The sequence below is a fragment of the Tripterygium wilfordii genome, chromosome 4 (assembly GCF_013401445.1).
Source record: "Tripterygium wilfordii isolate XIE 37 chromosome 4, ASM1340144v1, whole genome shotgun sequence".
Classification (NCBI taxonomy): Eukaryota; Viridiplantae; Streptophyta; class Magnoliopsida; order Celastrales; family Celastraceae; genus Tripterygium; species Tripterygium wilfordii.
Window position 1 is genome coordinate 5,779,390 of NC_052235.1, and position 22,649 is coordinate 5,802,038.

The 22,649-nt window shown below is 38.6% G+C and overlaps 5 protein-coding genes and 1 pseudogene across 6 annotated transcripts; 3 read left to right on the top strand and 3 right to left on the bottom strand.

Moving 5' to 3' along the window:
• Nucleotides 1–876: 876 nt before the first annotated feature.
• LOC119995852 (F-box protein At5g39250-like) lies at nucleotides 877–3,417 on the top strand. The gene is made up of 2 exons (XM_038842304.1): nucleotides 877–1,125; nucleotides 2,388–3,417. Exon 2 carries the CDS (start codon nucleotides 2,484–2,486, stop codon nucleotides 3,231–3,233), a length of 750 nt encoding a protein of 249 aa, XP_038698232.1. The 5' UTR covers nucleotides 877–1,125; nucleotides 2,388–2,483; the 3' UTR covers nucleotides 3,234–3,417.
• A 263-nt stretch (nucleotides 3,418–3,680) lies between these two features.
• Nucleotides 3,681–4,633, bottom strand: LOC119996844 (expansin-A23-like). The gene is made up of 2 exons (XM_038843635.1): nucleotides 4,471–4,633; nucleotides 3,681–4,294 (listed from the first exon to the last, which is right to left on the bottom strand). The coding sequence occupies exons 1-2, from the start codon at nucleotides 4,631–4,633 to the stop codon at nucleotides 3,681–3,683; spliced, it is 777 nt and encodes a 258-aa protein (XP_038699563.1).
• An 871-nt stretch (nucleotides 4,634–5,504) lies between these two features.
• LOC119997081 lies at nucleotides 5,505–10,084 on the bottom strand (annotated as a pseudogene).
• A 194-nt stretch (nucleotides 10,085–10,278) lies between these two features.
• LOC119997083 (40S ribosomal protein S19-1-like) lies at nucleotides 10,279–12,443 on the top strand. Its single transcript, XM_038843876.1, has 4 exons — nucleotides 10,279–10,461; nucleotides 11,257–11,347; nucleotides 11,469–11,652; nucleotides 12,117–12,443. The coding sequence occupies exons 1-4, from the start codon at nucleotides 10,378–10,380 to the stop codon at nucleotides 12,187–12,189; spliced, it is 432 nt and encodes a 143-aa protein (XP_038699804.1). The 5' UTR covers nucleotides 10,279–10,377; the 3' UTR covers nucleotides 12,190–12,443.
• Nucleotides 12,444–13,210: 767 nt separating this feature from the next.
• On the bottom strand, nucleotides 13,211–16,584 carry LOC119997606. Its single transcript, XM_038844742.1, has 8 exons — nucleotides 15,481–16,584; nucleotides 15,299–15,344; nucleotides 15,088–15,180; nucleotides 14,873–14,992; nucleotides 14,539–14,637; nucleotides 14,143–14,202; nucleotides 13,950–14,044; nucleotides 13,211–13,372 (listed from the first exon to the last, which is right to left on the bottom strand). The coding sequence occupies exons 1-8, from the start codon at nucleotides 16,368–16,370 to the stop codon at nucleotides 13,282–13,284; spliced, it is 1,494 nt and encodes a 497-aa protein (XP_038700670.1). The 5' UTR covers nucleotides 16,371–16,584; the 3' UTR covers nucleotides 13,211–13,281.
• Nucleotides 16,585–20,032: 3,448 nt separating this feature from the next.
• On the top strand, nucleotides 20,033–22,551 carry LOC119997192 (UDP-glucose 6-dehydrogenase 1). Of its 2 annotated transcripts, none has more exons than XM_038844050.1 (2): nucleotides 20,033–20,186; nucleotides 20,925–22,551. In XM_038844050.1, the coding sequence occupies exon 2, from the start codon at nucleotides 20,944–20,946 to the stop codon at nucleotides 22,384–22,386; it is 1,443 nt and encodes a 480-aa protein (XP_038699978.1). In that variant the 5' UTR covers nucleotides 20,033–20,186; nucleotides 20,925–20,943; the 3' UTR covers nucleotides 22,387–22,551. The 2 variants fall into 2 exon arrangements, with proteins under 2 accessions (XP_038699978.1, XP_038699979.1); XM_038844051.1 differs by having other exon boundaries at nucleotides 20,080–20,206.
• The last annotated feature ends 98 nt before the right edge of the window (nucleotides 22,552–22,649 follow it).

Consider the following 22,649-nt stretch of genomic DNA (forward strand, 5'->3'; position numbering starts at 1 on the left):
AGCCAGAGGAGGAGATAGAGACAACCTGGCTCAAAAAGAAAAAGGACGTTGGTTAGCAATTATGGAGTGATCCAATGCATTAAGAAACCAAGGCTGTAGAGATGGTCATCCTTCTCCACGTTCAAACAGATTAATGAACAAAGTATGCGTAATTGATGAGAGAGAGAGAGAGAGACAAGATGATGAGATCCAGGACCAGTAGTATTACAGCTTATTATATACATACAACAGCAGATGCGACGTAACATCTTTTTCCTGTGTGTTTTGTTGGAGAATTGGTCATGTGAAACCAAATTGCTTTATTGCCGTTGGTGCTTCTGGGTCGGCAGAGAATGCCAGAAACAAAGTGGGTCACTCACGACCTTTTTGATCATGATGGTCCACTCTTGTTTTCTCCTCTTCTCGCTTGGATGATGGTTTAGTAGGTAGATTTCTACGGCCAAATTATATGAACTAGGGAGATTCTGAGTTCGATTCTCACTAGAAATAATATTATTATGGTCATGCACTATATTTTGACTAAACTTGTCATATCGTCGAGTGAGAAACTTCTGTGTGCGTGGGATTGGCTGTGTGCGTGGGATTGGCTTTTCAAATTTAGACTCATATTGAATGGTCGAAAGATAAATTTGTATGATATTATTCTCTCGGTTACCGAAAAAAGTCTCTGCACGTTATATAATGTTACGGGTTCTATGATTAGGTAACTAAAGCTAAATCTAAACCTTCATTTACTAATGTTGGGCCTGGAACAACATATTAATCAATTCGTTGGGCCTGGACCTATAACTTTGGGCTTAGCTCTCGCAAATGGGTATAAAAGTAAGGATAGACAGAGTCGAGGGGCTATAGATGCAATTAATATTTTTCAAGTAAATTATTAGGATTTATGAGAGATTTGTGTCCGTTAATTATTAGGATCTCCGATCTCGTCTCGTCAGTCCGACTTTTCTCTCTGCTTAGATTGACTAAAAACCAGGATCCCCCTCTCCCTCTGTCTCTGGTGTGAACGAAAGCTAGGTTTTACCAATTCCGCCGAGCAATTTGGTGCTTCAGTTTGCATATCTTCGATGATTCTGCTCCACTCCTCCGCTGTTTCGATCTCTGTCACCAACTCCATATCTGGTTTGTTCCCTCTCCCTCCGTCACTCTCGTATAATTACCAATCATATCGAGTGTGTTTCCATTTTCAAGCATTATATGTTGATTGGATCGCATTCTTTTGATTCTTTCTTCGGATTATGAAATATTGAGAATTCATTTGTTTGGTTTTGTGCCGTTGGTTGTATTTAGGCTAATTTTGGTTATTGACTTTTTGACGTTTGTGTCAAAAAGGGGAAATAAAATGAAGTGAATAAGGATATTTGAATTAGGATTTTGGGATCTGATGGGACTTTTGTTGTCATGGTTCCGATATATTGTTAGAAAGTGAGAAGTTTTTTGGTCTGGCAATCGAGCCTACAAGTTAATGTGATCTAATTTAATCCGAGTTTCCATACATCTATACGTGTACATATGGTTCTTGTATTGCGAATTGTTTGATTAGTTCGATACGGAGAGGTAGGGATAAAGTGTATTCACCTTACAATTGGCAGCTGCAAGTAGAGTAATCTACGTTTTTCTGTGTTATAGCCTCATTTATCTCTGCTGTTGCATTTTAGTGGAAATGCTATGGATGTGATGCTTGAGTATGATTTGGTATTTTGGTCCCCCTATGTGTAGAGCGCCTGTAAGTTGTTTGGTCACTCCTTGGCTTAAAAAAAAAGATGTTTCTAACTTGCTCAAGAACTGTTCAAAAGATTATTCAAACTAAGCTTATTCTTTAAACATTAGACCATGACTTTGGTATGTCGCCCTTACACAAGGATAACAAACTGAAAACGATAGGATGTTAAACTCCTCTGGAAAAGAATTATAGGGTAAAGAAATATTTCCTGCCAACAAATTGCACATTCACTTTGGCAACAGAAAGCAGATAAAGACCCAATAAATATTTTCTACTCAGAAAAGGAGAGTACCCTCTGCATAAATGAGATGTATATTGTAAGTGCCCAGCTGCCCATAGATAGCATATGGCTACACGAGAATTTTATAGCAGTGTTTAGAATATTCAATATTAGCGAACTTTTCTGCCTTGTGGATCATTATGTGTGTGTGTGTGTGTGTGTTTTATGTTAATGTTGGCAAGACTCTCCTGGATAATTATGGAGGTGTAAAATATGTATTTACATGATTATTAGCAGTTATTCTTTGTTGGATTCATATCATTTTGATATCAGATTATTGTCACATTATTGATTGTTTTGAAGCATATCTGGAATTTAATATGCAATTGTGTGCTCAAGTTACTTTATAGCATCAGTTAGTTAGTTTCATTTTTTTTCCAGGGATCTGCTGGAATATACTGTCTGGTCTTGTCATGCAGTAAATGGTTGCAAGAGCAGGCTGCATTGTTGTTTTGAATTGTTGTTTGGAAGAATAAAATGTCATATGAAGAAGTTTTGAAGGCTGTTTTTCCTTTCCTGGATGGCATAGACCTTGCTTCTTGTATGGCAGTTTGTAAGCAATGGAGAGACATTGCACAAGATGATTACTTCTGGAAATGCGTTTGTGCTAGGAGGTGGCCTTCAGTATGTAAACGACCAAACCCTCCTGCTGTAACCTACTACAAGCTGTACCAAACATTTTATAAACGTCAGCATCGTCGAACTTTGTTGCCACCAAGGCTGTCATTTGAGGATTTGGAGTTTTTCATTGATATTTGGACCGAAGATTTGTTAATATTCTCAGATGTTGTTCCAGGTCCTGTTCTCCAGACTGGAATCAAGGTCCCACCGCCTGGAGTTTCTGACATGCTAAGATTTCACCTTGAAGGTCCTGAGTACAAGTTGACCTTACCAGTTGAACCCAGGTTCAGAGTTCCGTTGAGCCAGACTGTGAGCGTTTCAGTGCTTGTGGGGCGCAAAGATTCCAATAAAGTCGCTCGCATAATTAATAAATCTATATTTGATTATATAGATCGGACAGCCTATAGGGCCCTTGCATATGACTACCTCGACTTCTCCCCTTGCCACCCTTTTATATCTGGGATTCGAGCATGGATCTCTTTACTTTTCATGGAAGATGGAAATGAAGGAGTCATTGATGTTTTCGGGATTGAAATGGATTTCTGTGATGCTGCGAGCTCTAAGGACGAAATTCTGTGGTTGTTAGATATGCTTGATTGGAAGTGAGCAAAGAGAGGAAATGCCACCCTCGATTCAATAGTTGGATGTTTCAATTTCTTCTTGTAAATATCTTTTTATATTCTGTCATTTAATAAATGTGAATTATCTACCTCTGTATTTAGTCATACATTTTCTTCTGAGATTGTCTCATTATCTAATTGAAGTGGAACTACCTTACAAAACTACTTCATGTAAATTCTCGGCATGATTTTCCCTTTTTGCTTCAAATGGCCTGTCCATTTGATTTCTGTCATGTTCTGTTTTTAAGTATGTCCATGTTGGTAAAATCCTAAGTTGGTAAAAAGCAGGAAACAATGGCGAAGCAATTGATTTAACTCAAATCAATAATGGCATTTTATTCCAATCTAAACAATCATTCAAAGATGTTGCAATAAATTTGCCTCTGATTGATGCCACAATAGCAAAGGCAATGGCTAGTTACCAACAAAATTCCTAGAAATTAATTTTGCCTTGATATGTTTGGCCAAATTGCCAACCAGCAGGCACAACATTATACTCTGTCACCATTTTACCATCACTAGTAGTCACTTGAAATGACAAACTCTGCCCAACCAGTTGATTCTTAGTCACCCACCTTTGACCCCAATCACGGTTCATTGAACTCCAGCCACCGCTCGATCCCTTAATACTAACACTCTTCACATCACCAGCGCCACCCACATTGAAAACCAACACCTCTATGTTATAAGGGTTCCCAGAAAGCTCATACTCAATCCCACCTTTCTTCACACAAGCCACTCGCCGGTACTGGACGGGGATAATTCCGGCTTTGTAGTTTGCTAGTTTTACAAACATCGGCATGGACAAGTCGAAATGCTGGTTCGGGGGATTGCACCACTGCGGAGGGGTGGCGCTGGGAGGACATGAGTTGGTCGCCGTGACGGTGATCGAACCGGCTTGAGGGTAACACCATTGCGGATCATTCACACACTTGATCTCATAACAAGCACCACAAGTTGCTCCATTGTTGAATAGTGCATAGCTTAAAGCCGTTGTTTCAAGTCCATACCCTTGTTTGAATAGATCGCCATAACCACAAGCTCCCTCTGCATAACATATATATAATCACGTCAAAACATAAACTGTTATCACAGTAATATTGTCCGCTCTGTGATTCACTGTGAATACATCGGATTACTCTCACAACTTGTCTTAGACAACAATATATACATGCAAAATTGAAATTAGAAGTACAGTTGTATCTAATTAGTATAACACTTACGCATGGTTCCTACGCCTTTCATGTCGCCATAGAAAGTTGCATGTGCATTGGACCAAGCACCTGCACCATATTCAACTTCGATTGGATTGCTCATGCTTTTTACAAAAATATTGAGAGCCATGAACATAAATAACACTGTAGCTAAATTTCTGGAGGTAGCCATGTTTGTTTGATTTCGAATATGGTAATGATAGTACATGTTCAAGCTTTATGAATGCATGTATATATATAGCTTGGATTTAATTACTTGCCAAAGTTGAAATATTTAGTTTTTGATATAAGAGGCAATTTCATTTATTTTCCAGGAAATTTTCTATTTCAGTATCAGTGCATGTATATAGAAATATATATATATATAGCTTGGATTTAATTACTTGCCAAAATTAAAAATATATTAGTTTTTGATTGATAAGGCAATTTCATTGATGTTCCAAGGCAGTCCCAACTGCCAGTAAATTTTCATCATCAGTATTATGGCTACTTAAATTCCAGTAAATATAGACCGAGTAAGAACAATGGTTAGTACGGGTCATCGTCTGTCCGGCCCATGCTAGTGGGCTCTTATATACTTTTCGTGTGGTGTAGCAGTGTGTGTACTCTAGGGTCACACGCCTATTAACATATCAACGTTTAAACCATATACCCTAAATTTATAACTAACATATCAATAAAAGTGAAAAGCTTGAATAGGATGACAATCATTTTGAGGCCAAACCATATGGATTAACGAGGTGATGAATACGATTCTCAATGAAAATAATGTCTTTGTGATCACACATTAAACTTTGATCCAAATGAAAAACTTCTATAGTCATGGAGGGGGTGTCGTTCCCCTCCAAACAGTTCTCTCCATGTGTACCACATATTCACAGGCCTTGTCAACCTTGGCCCGACCATACTTCTAACGTATTGGGTTGGCAACTTGGGCCCAACTGTGGAATTTCTAGCCAAAATAGAAGCCCAGTAGCATACAAAGAAGAGTATCCATTATATTAAATAATCAACTTAAAATTTATTAAAATCAAGAACCCAACTCTAGCCAATAAATAAAATTTTATTTCTTGAAACAAAGAAATTTAACAATGGTGAACTAATATGGTTCAAGACTCATACACTTACCAGGGCATAAATTCGAGACACAGAATCAAATGGATCAAAGAAACAATTGTCTCTAGAAATCAAGGCCAGATCATTGAAGACAGACTACTTATTTCTGAACAATACAAGTTACAGAGACAAGGCTATAAAATGAATAAAATTAGCCATCTCATCCAGAGGCCTCCTCAAGATATTTGTCTGTGTAAAGCAACAAAAGGTTTGCTGCAAAACTGCAAGACAGAAACGTAATGATGCAAAATAAATAATAGTAATGAACAAATATGGAGATATGAATGAACTAATAGCGGTTCCAGTAGGTCCTGCGCCTGAACCAGTTGTAGTCAGGCAGCCCCTGGATGGGCCCCAAGGCGGCAATTGCTATATCCTGGCAAGTGGCAACCATACAAAAGGAAGAAGAGCTTTAGAGTTCAAGATTTCAGAATACCAAAAAACTTGCCATACAACAAAATACCCAAAGAGAAAGATTAAGATTACTAGAACAATATGTAAACTCCCAACTTGAAGTTGGATTGCTATTCATACCCTGTCAAAAATAAATCTGTTTGCAACACGTTTGATGGTGCTTGCATCAACTGCATCAATCCTAGCAAGCAACTCAGCAAATGGTATTCTCCTACCGTATGTAAGCAGCTGCATTCAAAGCCATACCAAGGTGAATTAGGTATTAAGAAGAGTAATGATTAACAGCAGGAAAAAAAAATCACATCTACTTATTCTGCTCTTATTACCGTGAGTGAAGCCAATTATCAATATATCACAGGCCGTTTTAACAAAAAGTCGTGATGTTCATTTGTGAATTGAATGATCTTAATTGTAGATTTGGTATACAAAGCCAGTCTTCCAAGACAGGCTCCTTGTGTGTGTGTGTGTGTGTGTGTTGGGGGGGGTGGGGTCAAAAGTAAGAAGTCTGGCTGCCCTAGCGTTCACAAAAAAACAGAATTCACTTCGTTCTATAAAATAACTCTCCCTAGAAATAATTTATTCACATATATGAGCAATGAAGGAGATTTACTACGATACATAAGGTAAACAACTCGCGTGAACAAAGCTCCGGCATTGGTAGAGCTGCAGCCTGCAGGGGTGCATTAATATACCTGACGCCCTATATCTTCAGCCACAGAACTTGTCCCATCAATATGAAGCAGCAGAGAGGATTTCAACTGCCAAACAATAAAGTATGCATTGAGATACACAACAAAACAAGAAGGCTTATAGTTTTCCTTTCTCTTATCTGTGAATGTACAAAGATTGACTAATAGTTGAAGCAGGAAGCAATGTAGCTAGAAATATCCATTGAATTACACATACATGAAAACACTGCTACAACATGATGTATGCACCTATTAATTGCCAAAAGATAAACTCAAGTCAAAGAAGAAACTACAAGTGAGAGGAAGGGTTGATCCATAGTGGCAATCACCAATGAATACTACAGGATCAGATGACTGATCCATCATGCATGAGCACGTGTATGAACATTGCCAAGAAGAGAGCAACATATCAGTTATTGGCCAACAATCTCAACCACATCATAACTACCAGTCAATTTTTTTCAATATCAACAGAAGACATATATCGAATATCATAGGTAAGGACTGGAACCTACCTGGTTACGAGCGCGAGTGACATCAGCATCGCTGACTCGATAAGCCAATTTCGTTGTCTCGTACATGATTGCATAAGCTAAATCATCCAAGCAATCTGGCTGAAACAAAATACCAAAATTAAGGTTCCATTACTACAAGAACGTATTAATCCGACTAAAATATCTAAAGACCAGATCTATTCAAGCCTTACACTTCTATTTACCACTTCATCATTTCAATTTCAAACTTCTCTTCTACTTGATTAGTGTGAATGAATGTGTGTGAGCATTGATAGGGTATCAGTTAAGTAAAAAAACTTCCATATGAAGAATAATGAACTCACTCCTAGTGAAAAATCTTGATACAGTGTAGTGAAATCTAACAATTTTCAGCAAGACCTAAATGCTTCCAAAATATTAAAATGTTTATAATGTTTCCATACCAAGATCTTGTCGACAGACATGTATAGTATGACTTAACATATGCGATTCCTTTTTATACCAACAACGGAAGAGGTTGTCATCTCACCTTAGCCACTGCATATATGCCGAACAGGCCAGTGTCATTGTAATTGGTGTTGAAAGCCATCATGCTTTCTGCCACCTCGTTTATGGCAACCATCTGCACCAACTCAGAACTGTGGACCGGATGCCAAATCTAATCAATGCATGCATGCAGGAGAAGAGACTTGTATACCAGTGGTCCAGTACTAGTACTTCAAGCCCCAAAAAGGAAAGAAATCGCAGAAATAATCTCACCCCATGTGCTTTCCACCTCCTGCACCTTTATTCCATGAACCCAACATAGCCTGCATGACCATTAGAGCAATGGAATCTGGATCGGTCCATGAGGCTCCTTCAAACGCAACCGCGAATTGAGCTAGAGGAACATCATCATCGATAATCCTAACCTGGTTTTCACACCAACAGACCAACATTAAACTCATAGAAAGAAATCCTACCACATAGATCGATGATAGACCTACAGAAATTACTGTCTGTACCTCAGAGCCAGTAAATACAGCTGGTTCTTTAGCAATTAACTGAGAAGTAGAAGTTGAATCAGAAGATAACTTGGTGAATAATTTCTTTACTTGTTCAACAACCTCCTCATGCTTAACAGCTCCTGAAGCAGAAATCACCTGACATTGAAGTCCCAACAAAATACCCATACTAAGAATCTCATAAGCAAAGAAACAAATGATCTCCTAGAGGAAAGATCCTCCAAGTTTTATGGCCTTCATCAGAGACAAGCACAAAATAAATAAAGTTGCTTTAATACCATTCTGCGAGCAGTGTAGTGTGTTTGTATATACTTCTCAAGATGATCTTTGGTTATTGTCTTAATATTCTTAGCAGGACCCAGAATAGTCCTACCCAATGGAGTGTACTGGAAAGCAGTTGCATGCAAATGGTCAAAGATTACTTCCTCTGTTTACCCTTCAACCTACAACAGTTCCACAAGATAACAACTTTTTAACGAAAGTAATTAGTAAAGGTGCAAAGCAAAAGAATGAAAGTAATCCAATTAACAATATCGAGCATTTCAATCAAAGAATACTTGAGATCATTATCCACATGTAGTTCACACAAAACTGATATACTAGTAAAAAACGTCATAGCGTGACAGTAAGAATAAATATCCTCTCTAACTTGATTGAATTCATAGTGTCTATCTCCATCAAAAACCAATGAAATAATATGTACATACCAAAAGATATGAAAAAGTGAACATGCTATTGGTTATATAACACCCAAGTCACAACAATTCTCACACTTTTAAGCAAACTCACTACAGCCCGTTACAAAATTATAAATCCCAAACAAGTGAACAACACTAGCTGACGCTAGCAGCAACCTATCATTTATATTCAAACAGTATAACTACTGACCTTTTCCCTTTTCTCTTACACAAACTGAAATCAACAACAAGTCTCATACTTATTAAAAAAAAAGAGGACACATTCTTGGTCTCATCAATCTACAATCTTCATAGCATAAAAAAACACAATAATCTACATACAGTTAATAATAATAAACCACAAAAGGAAACTAATGCCCACATCAAAACCCAGTTACACCAAAAGGAAATTAATGCTCGCATCAAAACCCAGTTACACAAATTTTAAATTCTAAAAACTAAGTCTTAAAATGTAACAACCGATATACAGCCTGTTACCTCAGCCATTTCCCTCAAAATCACATCCCTCTCACGGTGGATCCTGCGTTCATTGAACTCGGAGTTCTGCAATATATCCGACAAGATATCAAGGGCATTGTTGACATCCTTATCCATAACCTTGGCATAATAGGTGGTCTGCTCCCTTGATGTATACGCATTCAAATGACCTCCCATGTTCTCAATCTCTTCCTCAAGGTGGTTCACGGTCCTCCTCTTCGTCCCCTTAAAGATCATGTGCTCCAAAAAATGCGCGGTACCATTGGTCTCCTCGGTCTCAAATCGCGACCCCGCATCAATCCAGACCCCAACTGAGACAGTCTTCGAAGCGAGAGTGGACTCAGTTGCCACACGCAGACCATTGGGAAGTGTCGTGACACGAGTCTCCGGCGCCGAAAGAATGTTCGTGTGCGATGTGAGGGTCGGGATGGGCGACCCATGTTTGAGGAACCTCGGGTCCTGCTGTTCGACTTTCTTGAGCTTATTTTTCACCTCTTCCGCAATTATGTCATAGGACATCCTTGTTTCCTCAGCAGGTAAAGCAGAAGGCTGTGTCGTGGCGAGAGATGAGGCTGTTGAGGAAGATCTGATGGCGGTGGATAGCATAGCCGGACTAAGCTTCCGTCCCCGGCGAGTTAGTGTTAGGAGTTGTTTGAACGCCATGATTGGATTTGGTCTTGGCGTCTCTCTCTCTGTGTTAAGGGTTTCAGAGATGAGAGAGATGGGGGTGAAGAAAGGAACCCAAAAAATCTTGAAGCCCATCTAAGACCAGTTCACTGTTTCAGCCCGTAACAATTTAAAAGCCCATAATAGTCTGTTTACTAATAGGCCGGAGTGTCAACCCATTGGACTCATGGTGGGCCAGGTTGGGAGAATGATAAACACAAAACCCTAATTTGGCAATTGCCAGCTATATAAGCGCATAGGAAGATTTCGACTCAAACCCTAGTAGAGCGAGCAAGCCTTCGCCCTCTTCGTTCGGCTACCGAGTCCAAGGTTCTCTCTTGGTTTTCTTTGTGCGACAATGGCTACGGCAAGAACTGTGAAAGACGTCTCACCTCACGAGTTTGTGAAGGCCTACTCTGCTCACCTAAAGCGATCTGGGAAGGTAGGCAACCCATTTTTAAGATTTGATTTAAGTGCAACAGTGAGATTAGATTTAAGGGAATTTGAGTGTGTGATACTTCTATCCTGATTTGTGGCGTGGGATCCTTACACGTGCCATTTTATGTTGAATTTTAATGTTCACTGTAATATGTAGTTAATAAGTAGATGTTTGTATTAACATTTGATTCTTCAAATTGTTTGTTAACAAAAACATTTGCTTTCATTCGATTTGTCCGTAACTCAGATTGTAGTTTTGCTAGTTGGATCTATTTTTGTAATATGAGTGATCTGTGGATGCTGTGTTATAGGTATTGTTTGGTTGGCGGAATTAACAATCTAGTTGATATGAATGGCGTATATACATGATTTGTTTGCTCTCTGCCATATGATTTGTTACTTGGGTTCTAATACACAGATTATCACCTTGCTTGGTCAGAGCTGCTAATAGTTGTCGGTCTAATTTTATATTTATCCTCTTAAAATTCCATGTACGTCTGTAGAGGTGGCATGATTATGATGGATTCATTTAACTTTATGAAAGAATTTGAGAAATTTGAGATGAATGCTTAATACATATGTATGTATGTTTGTTTAAGAACTTTCACTGTATAAGTTGCTTGTTCCTTTGATCAAAAAACTCTCTGTGGTATCTGAAGCATGAAATATACCACCATTGATGAAGTCACGATGTTTTTAATCCTTGGATTTTTTAGCTTTTTAGAACTAAGATGTGTTATTTTGATTACTGTTTCCAAGACCTATGTTGCAAATATTTTTGGGCTTGTCTTTTTTACAGGTTGAACTTCCTTCATGGACTGATATTGTCAAAACTGCTCAGTTTAAGGAGCTTGCTCCTTATGACCCTGACTGGTATTATGTTAGAGCTGGTAAGCTAATGCTCTTCTCTCATCACATATTTATATATGTATTGCATGCATATACTAGCATTGTCCCTGATCCATTGGTAACTGGTGGATTTTATGTGCTTTTATCTCCTGATGGTTGCAGCATCTATGGCTAGGAAGATATACTTGCGAGGAGGTCTTGGTGTTGGTGCCTTTCGCAGGATTTATGGAGGCAGCAAGAGGAATGGAAGCCGTCCTCCCCATTTCTGCAAAAGCAGTGGAGCAATAGCTCGTCACATCCTTCAACAATTGGAGCAAATGAGCATTATTGAAATTGAACCCAAGGGGTGAGCTCAAAACCCGTCCTTTTCTGATCCTATGATTTAATCAGTGACTTCATCAGTTATATTAACTAGTTCGATGAGGATAAGTTGAATTGGTTGATTAATTCTGTGGTAACTTATCCATATCCATGTGTTTTTTCTTGCTAAGTATGTGCGCACTACATTATTGATGTCACCTGTAGATCATCTTTCTTGTGTTTTTGGGTTCTATAATTCACAGCATTTCAAACACCTTTTTTGTCCGATTGATCTTCCCCATTCTGCCTGAATGGCTGGGGTGGTTCAAATCCTTAACCTTGTCGAGCAAAAAAAAAAGGGACTTTTGTTGTCTGTTGACTTTTAATCCTTGTCCTTGCCTTTAAAATCTGAGACAGTCCAGCTTGTCACCCTGATAATTATACAGAGATGTTCTTTGATGTGCTCAATTTATTTGCTGATTCCAATATTTTTCTTTTTTTGTGCAACAGAGGAAGGAGAATCACATCCAGCGGAAGAAGGGATCTTGACCAGGTTGCCGGGCGGATTGCGGTTGCTGCTTGAATCCATCATCTTACTGGCTTATATTGGTATTATGTAGTTTTTGTTTTAGTCTGTTGAAGGAGGCTGTAAGAACAGAAATTATGTGAGAAATTTTTTTTACGTGCTGTTGGGTTATTTTAAAGATGAGTTACTTCTGGTTTTGTGCCTTTTGCAGTTGACTGTTTTTGTTGCAATCTTGTCAGTGCTTCGATATCATAAATTCTTGTATGAATGGTTTCTTTTATTCAGTAACTACGTTACTTTGTTTAAGGTCATGTAAGTTGGTAGCAAATGACTAATTGTGGGCTCCTCTTTTATTGTTGATAAGATTATAAGTCAAGTGTGGCTCACTTCAATAAATTGTTCTAAATGTCTCTCCTGTATGTAACAGATACTAGAGAAAGGGATTCTGTTTTTAATTGTCATTTGTCAAGGCCCTTATGGGAAGGCTAATTGTTTAGCAACTGATGCTAAACTTAGTATTAGCTTTTATACCCATCAATAACTAGAGTAATACCCATTAGTATGATTCAAAAAATTCACTTATCCACATCTGAATTTTTTTTTGGGAAATATCTCAAGGGATTTGTTTTTCATTGGAATTGAATTTTTAATACATATATGTTTAATTCAGTTGATTATTAACCGAGTCATCTCTTGTTGGTCACATGAATAATTACTATCATTGAAGTTGGAGGAAAAAAAAGAGTCCTCATCAACATGTTGGTTGAAACTACTAAATGACAGATAAGTGGCCATCAAAGGAAGCAAATAATTATAATCAATGAACATACCAATTAGAAGATGAGTTTTTTTTCCGAGCATTGTTTCATCTGAAAGCAATATTTCAACTATTAAAATAAACAAGGACGCTGAAAACGAATTGAGAACTCCATATATTGAATGCACTGGACAAAGAACCATTGCCAGGAAAGCTGCAACCAAATTGGTTGCTACAAACAATGCTACGTATGCAAGACATTGTAAAACAATTATCATATTTGGGAGTTTAGAGATGAATAGTAGAAGGATTTATGTTAAAAGAATGTTGGTGCCTGCCTGCCTGCCTGCCTGGATGAGGCTATTAGCCTATTAACCGAAAGTGAAGAAACTCTAGTCACTCCATGAAAGGCCGCACTTTATTTTCTTATGTTGAGGTATGTGAAACTTTGGATCTCTGGGAATGGTTGGATGCTTCGCTGACCTACGTCAAACCAAATAAGCAATATGATTATCAAACACCAGCTAACACCAAGATCTATTAATCCAGAAATAAGGAAACCAAGCATTACATCAGCTGATTACAAGTATGCGTATGCAGTTAAGGTGCAGGACGAAGTGTGCTGCATACATCACTTGCTCACAATTCAAAACGCAATCAGCTGGAATGCTGGAAAACATTGCTAAGGCAGGTCACACTTTTAAAAATAGGGAACCCAATTAAACTCACACTTCCTTGTGCATATTGGAAAAAGTAGAGAGCATTCTATGCAAACTGAAGGATCATTATTCTAGTACAACTACAAATACACGCCGAGGAAAATAATGGACCTTTTAAGACCAATTAAAGGTCCAGCTTCAAAAATGGATTCTTCCTAGGATTATCCGGCAATAATGAATAAACTCAACTTACTGAGTGCATTCTATGCAAACTGAAGGATCATTACTTTGGCAATGTTTTTTCTTAAAAAATGAGCAGAAGCAATATTCTAAAGTGCCAATGCTAAAGCCAGCAGGAGTAAGGCACGTAAACGAGTTTATGAAACAATGCAAAGCTTTACCTTCTAGGAACGAGAGGTCTGTCAAAATAAGGCATGGGTTGTGCTTTTGGTACGAGCTCCTTTCTCAACCTTCTTATTTCTTCCTCTTCTGCCAACTATAAGAAGGACTACCAGTATTAAACGAACAAGATAGCAAGACCAGAAAGCAACAATATTTAACATCACACTTAATAACAATATTCAAGCCATGTACCTTTTGCCGTCTCTCTCTTTCCATCTTGTATCGCTCGATAAGGCTCATCTTCTCTGCAATCTGATAGCACTCCCACAAACAAAAAGTGAGTAATTGATAACAACAAATTGAAATATACTGATTATTTAATGAAATTGTCATCAGTAAATAAAAAGGTTTTAGCACAAAAAAATGAAAACTCGAATGGATTCTCCCCTTGGACTACCTGCTTTCATTTTCCTAATATCAGGGGTAGCAAAATAATAAAATCTTGGAGCAGTAGAGTTTCTTAGAGAAGTTTAAGCGCTTAATTTTTCAATAAAAACCTCAAAACATTTCACATATACCACCCTGTTAAAACATGCCCAGGAGATGCACATATGTCAGTTTAAGCTTCAGTGACAAAATTAAGCACACCTGTTGGTCAAATTCAGCACGCTCCTCTGCTCGGATATCGCTGTTGAGCTTCAGGTCAACAGGCCTTGTACATTCTTTCACTTGAGGTTTAATTAGACACTGAAATATTAAGGAACAAGTTAGTGTAAAGACCAACACAAACAAGTCTGCAAGTAAATGGCTTTCCTGTTGATTGGATAAGTTCATTATGCATTGGCAACTAAACAATGCGCCAAATATTTTTTTTTCTCTGTTTTCTAAAAATAGATAGAGCAATTTCCATGTGTTTGGTGCCCAATAAAAAGTTACACATACTAACAGATGTGTTCTTCTCCATTGATCGGAATAGCCTTACCTCTGGTTCATCTGTTGTCCATGGAAGGCCTTGTGCAATAGGTATCCGCTGTCTCTCCTGCTCTACCGTCATTTCCTGCAACTTCTTCATGAAATCCTCCTCCTTCATTCTTCCCCTTTGCTATAATGAGAACGAAAATACCGAAAACAAAATGACTATCAGAGCAAAACAAGGTGTCTTGTTCATTGATCAATTTTACTTATAGCCAAATCTACCTCTGTCCTCAACTTGAAGGGATTTTGGGATGTGGCTCTGAGCTGCTTTTTCTTCCATCTTCTTGTACCCATTGTTCCACAGGATTCAGAACTCTAAAGAATATCACATGGATGCAAATTTTCACCAATCAAAGAAACATAAACCCATTGGCAACAGTCAACATCAACAAGAACCGGAAGAACAAAAGTAAGAACTACATAGAAAACTTACATTTCTTCTACTTCTCTGGCCCCCATTAGAATTACTGCTTGAGATACTGAAACTCAAAGTTATGGCAGGACAAACCAATGAGAAATCAAAATAAGAAAAAAATAAATATAGAAAGGAAGCCATCAATCATCAATCAAACTTAGTTCTAAAGTCAAATCAAGTTATTCATTATTAACACCAACCTTCCTCGGCTGCTATCCCATGAAGAAGATAACGAAGCACGTGAGCCCAAACCGAGATTCTCTGATGACAAGGTGAACTCAGATGGACAAAATGAAGAAGACGAGAACTGTGTCTCGGACACCTTAGGCGGTGGTTGCAATCCTGGTAGTGCCCATTTTGTTGTCTTCTTCCTGTCCTCTTCTGGCTCCTTCTCTTCCTTCTTCTCATCAGATTCCTGCGAATTTGGTATTGAAAGAAGTTTCTCAAAGACCTTAACCAAATTCAACACTTGTCCAGATTCAGGCACGCTACTCCTTGCTTCCTCATGCAACTTATCCCTTCTTCTCTTAATTGTAGAACTACCTGTTTGACTCAACTGCTCAACCTCTGATGAAGGTTCACTGTTAATCTCAAAATTTTGAGCCACTAAACCCTTCTCGGTCACTTCTTCAACTTCACTCGCAGCTCTTTCGCCGGCCTTCTCTGATATCACCTCACCATTCTCTTCAACACCACTCCGGCTCTGGAAGAACTCCTCCTGTGATGTCCTCAATGTCTCATAAGCCACACAAAGACACTTCTTCATATTACCCCCAAATCTCGCTTTGCACTGGCAATCAACTGTTGAAATTGCCTCGGCTTTCCCTTTCTTCGAATTCTTCTTCGCCACAACGAATTTCCTCTCCCTAATCTTATTTCTTTGAGAATAAGGAGCCGGATTAGGGTTCCTGGACGCGGATTTCTGCGATTTTGACGACTTGGTTAATGGCGAATTCGTATGTTTTGGTCCAGGGCTTGAATGAGAGACATTAGGGTTTGAATTCTCCGAGCACGCAAGCATCTTGGATTTCGAACCATGTGGTTCTTTCACTGGAGTCGCCGATTTCCCATTCTTGGCCACCGAATCCATTATTTGCCACAAAGGAAACAGAGCTCACCAAATCGAAACTGAAAATTCAGGGTTTAGATGAAGAATATAAAAGAATAGAGAGAGAGTGAGAGTTGAGTTTGATGTTCTTGAGTTATATTTATTCTCTCTGCGATGATGAGTTGATGAATGGATGTGCGAGAGAAAAAAAAGGGAACGTTGAGAGGGTTTTGGGAGGCTCTCTCAGTAACGGCTAGTTTTCTTATGGGTGGGGGGCCGGGGGGACTGGAGACGATTGTTTATATGCGTTGCGAAAATTATTTTAAATTTGATTGGGAAATGACCGTTGGATTCGAATGATTTAGTAAGGAACGGTAGGGATGGCCTCGATTAACAACCGTTGTAGCTTACGCTAGGAGCCGGATGGGCCGGATCAATCTAAATTTTTCTCCCAACCACCCCCCCCCCCCCCCCCAAAGTTTTGGTATTCATAATGAGGAACTTTAGTCACATCCCGATTTTTCTAAAGATACCCTAACTTATGTTGATTAGGTATATTTTGAGGATGAGGCTTAAAACATCTCATATCATTTGAAGCCTTGAAAGCTCAAAACAGGGAAGAGTCTTTTTGTCGATGGAGACGTAAGGTAGGTAGACAACGACACATCTCCTCCACAAAACCCTAGAGTAAAACGGCGTCGCTTGAATTCGTTATAAGTTTTCGACGCTGCTCATCTTCTTTAGATCGAAGTAGTAATCGTAGGCGTGCCACCAACAACCATGTCGAAGTGAGGTATCTTTCACGGCTGCACAAAAAAACATTCTTACACTTCTTCGGTTTCTATAGTGTAGAGAGTTCTTATTCTTATGGAAGTTAGACTCTGTGTTGGTTTTCTTTTGAAAGAAGTCTTGGACCCTTGAAGTTCTTAGTATTTGGGAACATTTGGGTTGTTCTATTGGTGTCATCAGTTGTGATATGTTACCTTGAAAAATGGGTTAATTGATCTCTACTAAGTTATGCTATATTTGGATGATGAAAGGCTGTTTGATGAATGTTGCTTATTGTCTTTGAAATCTATTGATATTGCTATGCGATTGTTGCCTCACATCTGCAGTATTAGTGGTATTCTTGGACGCACAACAGGTGAGGAGATCAGTTCCCATTTGGCTCGCTCCCTGGAAGCAATATTGATTGTGTTGCTCTTTTTTTTTGAATTTTGCTTAGCATGTGCTCTGTTTTGCAGTGAAATGCAACTAATTCCTCAGTTTATGTCTCTATTTTGGGCATGGAGTGCATTTTTAAAATATCTAATATTTTATGTACTTTTGGTGTCATTAGTAAATTTTTTTAAAAAATAGGTTGCTATTAACATGGGGTATATTTAATAAAAATCGGAACGTGACTAAAGTTTCCCATTAACATTAGTCACTCTTATGGGCCAAACCTTCCCACACATGGGAAGTGGGCTCTTAATGGTTCATTCCCAGCCCCCCCCACCCCTCCGCAGTATTTAATATATAGCTCGGTCCACGAATTAGGCCGAAGGCGTTGGGTTCAAGTCTAGATGGTCCCTTATATAGTTATATTACTTATATGTTGTCCTACTCTCTCTGTAAGTAATTGGGCTTGGGCTATTTTTGATATCGGAGACCAATAGCATAGCATTATTTCTCGTTCTTCACCATAAAAGCCCAACAAATTGTCTCTACATTTCCCCCCCTAAATAATAGTATAATACTTGCATTGGTGTACCAAAACTGTGTACTACCATTTTGTTAATTCATTACTCAAATCCTTTGCTTATGTAATTTTTTTTCCCAATACCACCCCAAAAGTCTTGGTATTCACAATTGTTAGCCACTTTTATGGGCCAAACCCTTCCTACACATGGGAAGAGGGCTCTTAATAGTTCATTCCCAGCCCCCCTGCAGCATTTGATATATAGCTCGGTCCACAAATTGGGCCGAAGGGGTTGGGTTCAAGTCTATATGGTCCCTTATAAGCTATATGTGGTCCTAACAGTAGCCCATAGAGACCAATTGAAAGCCCATGACCCACTCTCTAAAGTAATTGGGCTTGGGCTATTTTTGATATCGGAGTCCAATATCACAGCATTACTTTTCGTTCTTCGCTACAAAAGCCAACAAATTGTGTAGATTTCCCCCCCTAAAAAATACCGGCATGGGTGTACCGAAACTGTGTACTACAGAAAACTCAAGTCCTCACCACTCAGAGCAACTCCAGTGGTAAAAACTATATCAAGCACTTCAAAATCATTATCTCTCTTCTACTCTCTCCTAGGTGACATAACTTAATTGGGTGAGTGGGTCCCACAATATACACTATTCATCAACACTTCATACTTTTCAACACTTCATATTCATCTTCTTTATTTTCTCTCTCTTACTTTTTATCATATCTTTCTTATTTTTCATCATTTATCTCTTCCTTTTCATCACCTCTCTCTTCCTTTTTGTCATCTCTTTCTTCCTTTTTATCATCTCTCTTCACTATTCATCAACTATATACATACTTCATATTTCAAGTGTCATTTTTAATAACAACCTATATTTCAAGTGTCATTATCAAGAAAGTGTGTTTTCAAGTGTTCATTTTCTTCCATTGTAGAACTCTAGCACTCTAAATTTTCCATAAAATTCACTTTTCAACACTTGAAAATGTGTTATCAAGTGTCCATTGGACATGCTCTGAATGAGGCATTTTCTCGGGTATATAAATATCAATAAATTAGACAATTCAGAAAATTTAAAGTCTTGTAGACCCGATGATGTATCAATGAGAATCGATAAATTCAATGGGGGACATGTTAGTATGGTATTTTCAATAGATAAAAGGCAATAAATTGTTTGCAAAAGTTGCCTTTTAATTGATAAATTACTTTTGTTGGCAAGTTTTTAATGGGTAATTATAATTTTGGGTGTACAATAACTACAAATGTAGGTTGGTCAAAATTGCTTTTATATGACATGCGAATTCAAAGGGTGAAAATGATTTTTAGAATCTTTTTCTAAATTTGTAAAGACATAATTAACCTAATTTAAGCAGTTTTAAAATATTTAGTTACTTCGAATGAATTTCATATATTTTTGTTAGGGGTGACAAAAAATCAGTTCCACGTTAGTTATGGGTCGGACAATAACACGTGTTTGTGAAATATTTATATGTCCGAACCTATACCGAATTGGATTTCAAACGTACTTAATTGACCGAATCCAAATTGATTTAAATCCGAACAAGTAAATTAGACAATAACTTAATAATTTGTGTTAAGGTTTGAATAAAATTTATGTGTTTGGACTTAGACTCAATTTTTAAACCTGTTAAAAGTTTTATGTTTGAACTTGAATTTCAAACATTTAACTCATGTCCAAACTTCATTTAATCCGAAGAAGAATTCAATCTTCCAAACCAAAAGAGAGTTCTGCCTTTTTTCTTTTATTGAAAATAGAAAACCAACGGTGGCCGTAGGGAACTGCCTTCCTGTCCAAAACGCGTAGGATTGGAATATATGCACATCGTTTTTGACTTTTTAACTCGCATTAGAAGGGCACTCCCGTAAATACACCTCCACTCAGTCCTCACTACTCGAACCGATTTTACCATTATACCCTCCCGCCCTTTCCTCCACCTGCCCAATTGTTAGCTTAGCTTAGAAAGTGAGCGACCACCGAAATTGTATTAAGAAATTCGGAGGGTCAGATCTCGGATTTGGACTGTCTATATAAACCCCCACATCCCTCTCTGTTTGGAGCCAAACAGTTACGACACCTTCTTCTACTTCTTCTTCTCTCTCTGCCTCTGGTTCACACGGGAGAAACTAAAGGAAGCTAGAGCAGGTTCGTGGATTCCTGTCATTGTATGTTGTTCTTGTTGTTTTCACGTACAGTAGTGGTTGTTGGAAAATGAGAGCGAAATCGTTTTCCATGTTTTAGAGCTGATGGATATGTTGATTTATATGATTTTTGATTCACGATCTGTGATTTGGTTTTTTGAATTCTGAGTTCGTTGATTTGTGATCGTGAATATAGCTAGTATGACAGTGAATCTTCCTCCTAGCAATGTCAATTGTGTGGAATCTTTGCGAACTTATGTATGCATGTGGTGGAAATGCTAGATCTGTTGATAATTTAGCTTCGAATGTTTTAGATCTGAGAGCTTCGTAGCATCTTTAGATTCTGAATTGACTGGAATACATGACTGACATTTTCTTCCTGTCAACTTATGTTTAAGTATTCGTGCTTTGTAGTTTAGTATGTGTTTCGATAATGAACGTCGAGATTCTTTTAGGTTTTGTTATGTATTTTGAATTAAGTTTGTGGTAACCTTTCAAATTTCGACTTTTATTGTTGATTCACTTTTTACCTGAAGAGATGGGTGTTTGTAAGGATTTTCCCATTACAGCAAATTAAAGTTGAGATCAACCTTAGATCCGTAACAATCTTTTGTTTACCTTGTAAGAGGATTCTACGAATAACAAGTCCCTTTGTAGAAACAAATTGTTTGCTTTAATGAAATCTTGAAATTTTTTGCTTTCTCTAGTAATTTTGACTATTTATGCATCTATCTGCTATCAGGTTCTATTATAAAAGCAAAATGGTAAAGATATGTTGCATTGGAGCTGGATATGTCGGAGGACCTACTATGGCAATCATTGCATACAAGTGCCCTGACATCGAAGTAGTTGTTGTTGATATCTCTCTTCCTCGGATCGCGGCATGGAACAGTGAGCAGCTCCCCATCTATGAACCAGGTCTGGATGGTGTTGTTAAGCAGTGCCGTGGCAAGAACCTCTTTTTTAGCACTGATGTGGAGAAACATGTCTGTGAGGCAGATATAGTGTTTGTTTCTGTGAACACCCCAACCAAAACCCGTGGTCTTGGAGCAGGCAAGGCTGCAGATCTAACATATTGGGAGAGTGCAGCGCGCATGATTGCAGATGTGTCAAAATCTAGCAAAATTGTGGTTGAGAAATCAACAGTACCTGTCAAAACGGCAGAGGCAATTGAAAAGATTCTGACTCACAACAGCAAGGGCATCAAGTTTCAGATTCTCTCAAACCCAGAGTTCCTTGCCGAGGGAACTGCCATCCAAGATCTGCTTAACCCTGATCGGGTTCTTATTGGAGGCAGGGAAACCCCAGAAGGCCAAGAAGCTATCAAAGCATTGAAGGATGTCTATGCTCATTGGGTCCCTGAAGAGCAGATTCTGACAACCAATCTGTGGTCTGCTGAGCTTTCCAAGCTAGCTGCCAATGCCTTCTTGGCCCAGAGAATTTCCTCTGTTAATGCCATGTCCGCACTCTGTGAGGCAACTGGTGCTGATGTTACCCAGGTTGCTTATGCTGTCGGTAAGGATTCGAGGATTGGTCCCAAGTTCTTGAATGCTAGTGTTGGATTTGGTGGGTCATGCTTCCAGAAGGACATCTTGAATCTGGTCTACATCTGCGAATGCAATGGTCTTCCCGAGGTAGCAGAATACTGGAAACAAGTCATCAGGATCAACGATTATCAGAAGAACCGATTTGTGAACCGCATGGTCTCCTCTATGTTTAACACAATTTCAAATAAGAAGATTGCAATTCTGGGATTTGCCTTCAAGAAGGATACTGGAGACACTAGGGAGACGCCTGCCATTGATGTGTGCAAGGGTCTGTTGGGAGACAAGGCTAGGTTAAGCATATACGATCCACAAGTCACTGAGGACCAGATCCAGAGGGACCTTTCAATGAAGAAGTTTGATTGGGATCATCCCCTTCACCTGCAGCCCATGAGTCCCACCACAGTGAAACAAGTGGCCGTGGTTTGGGATGCCTATGAAGCAACCAAAGATGCCCATGGACTTTGCATTCTTACCGAGTGGGATGAGTTCAAGACTCTTGATTACAAGCGCATCTACGACAACATGCAGAAACCTGCTTTTGTGTTTGATGGCAGGAACGTCGTGAACGGGGATGAGCTGAGGAATATTGGCTTCATTGTGTACTCAATTGGTAAGCCATTGGATGCTTGGCTCAAGGACATGCCTGCTGTTGCATGAGGAGGATACCGATCGGATTTATTTTGGTTTGTTCAGTTCATCATAGTTTGTCTTCTTGATTTGATTATTTACTGTGGACCAATGTAATTCCCTGTGCCATGTTTTTGGTTTTTATGAATTAAATTCATTAAAAGAGTCAAATAAATGAAGTTTTTCTTATACCAATCTTACGAACTCAAATTCCGACTACATGTTTTTCTCATCAATCCAATCTCTTCCTTCCATTAAAACCATCACACACTACCATGAGCTCTTCTATATCT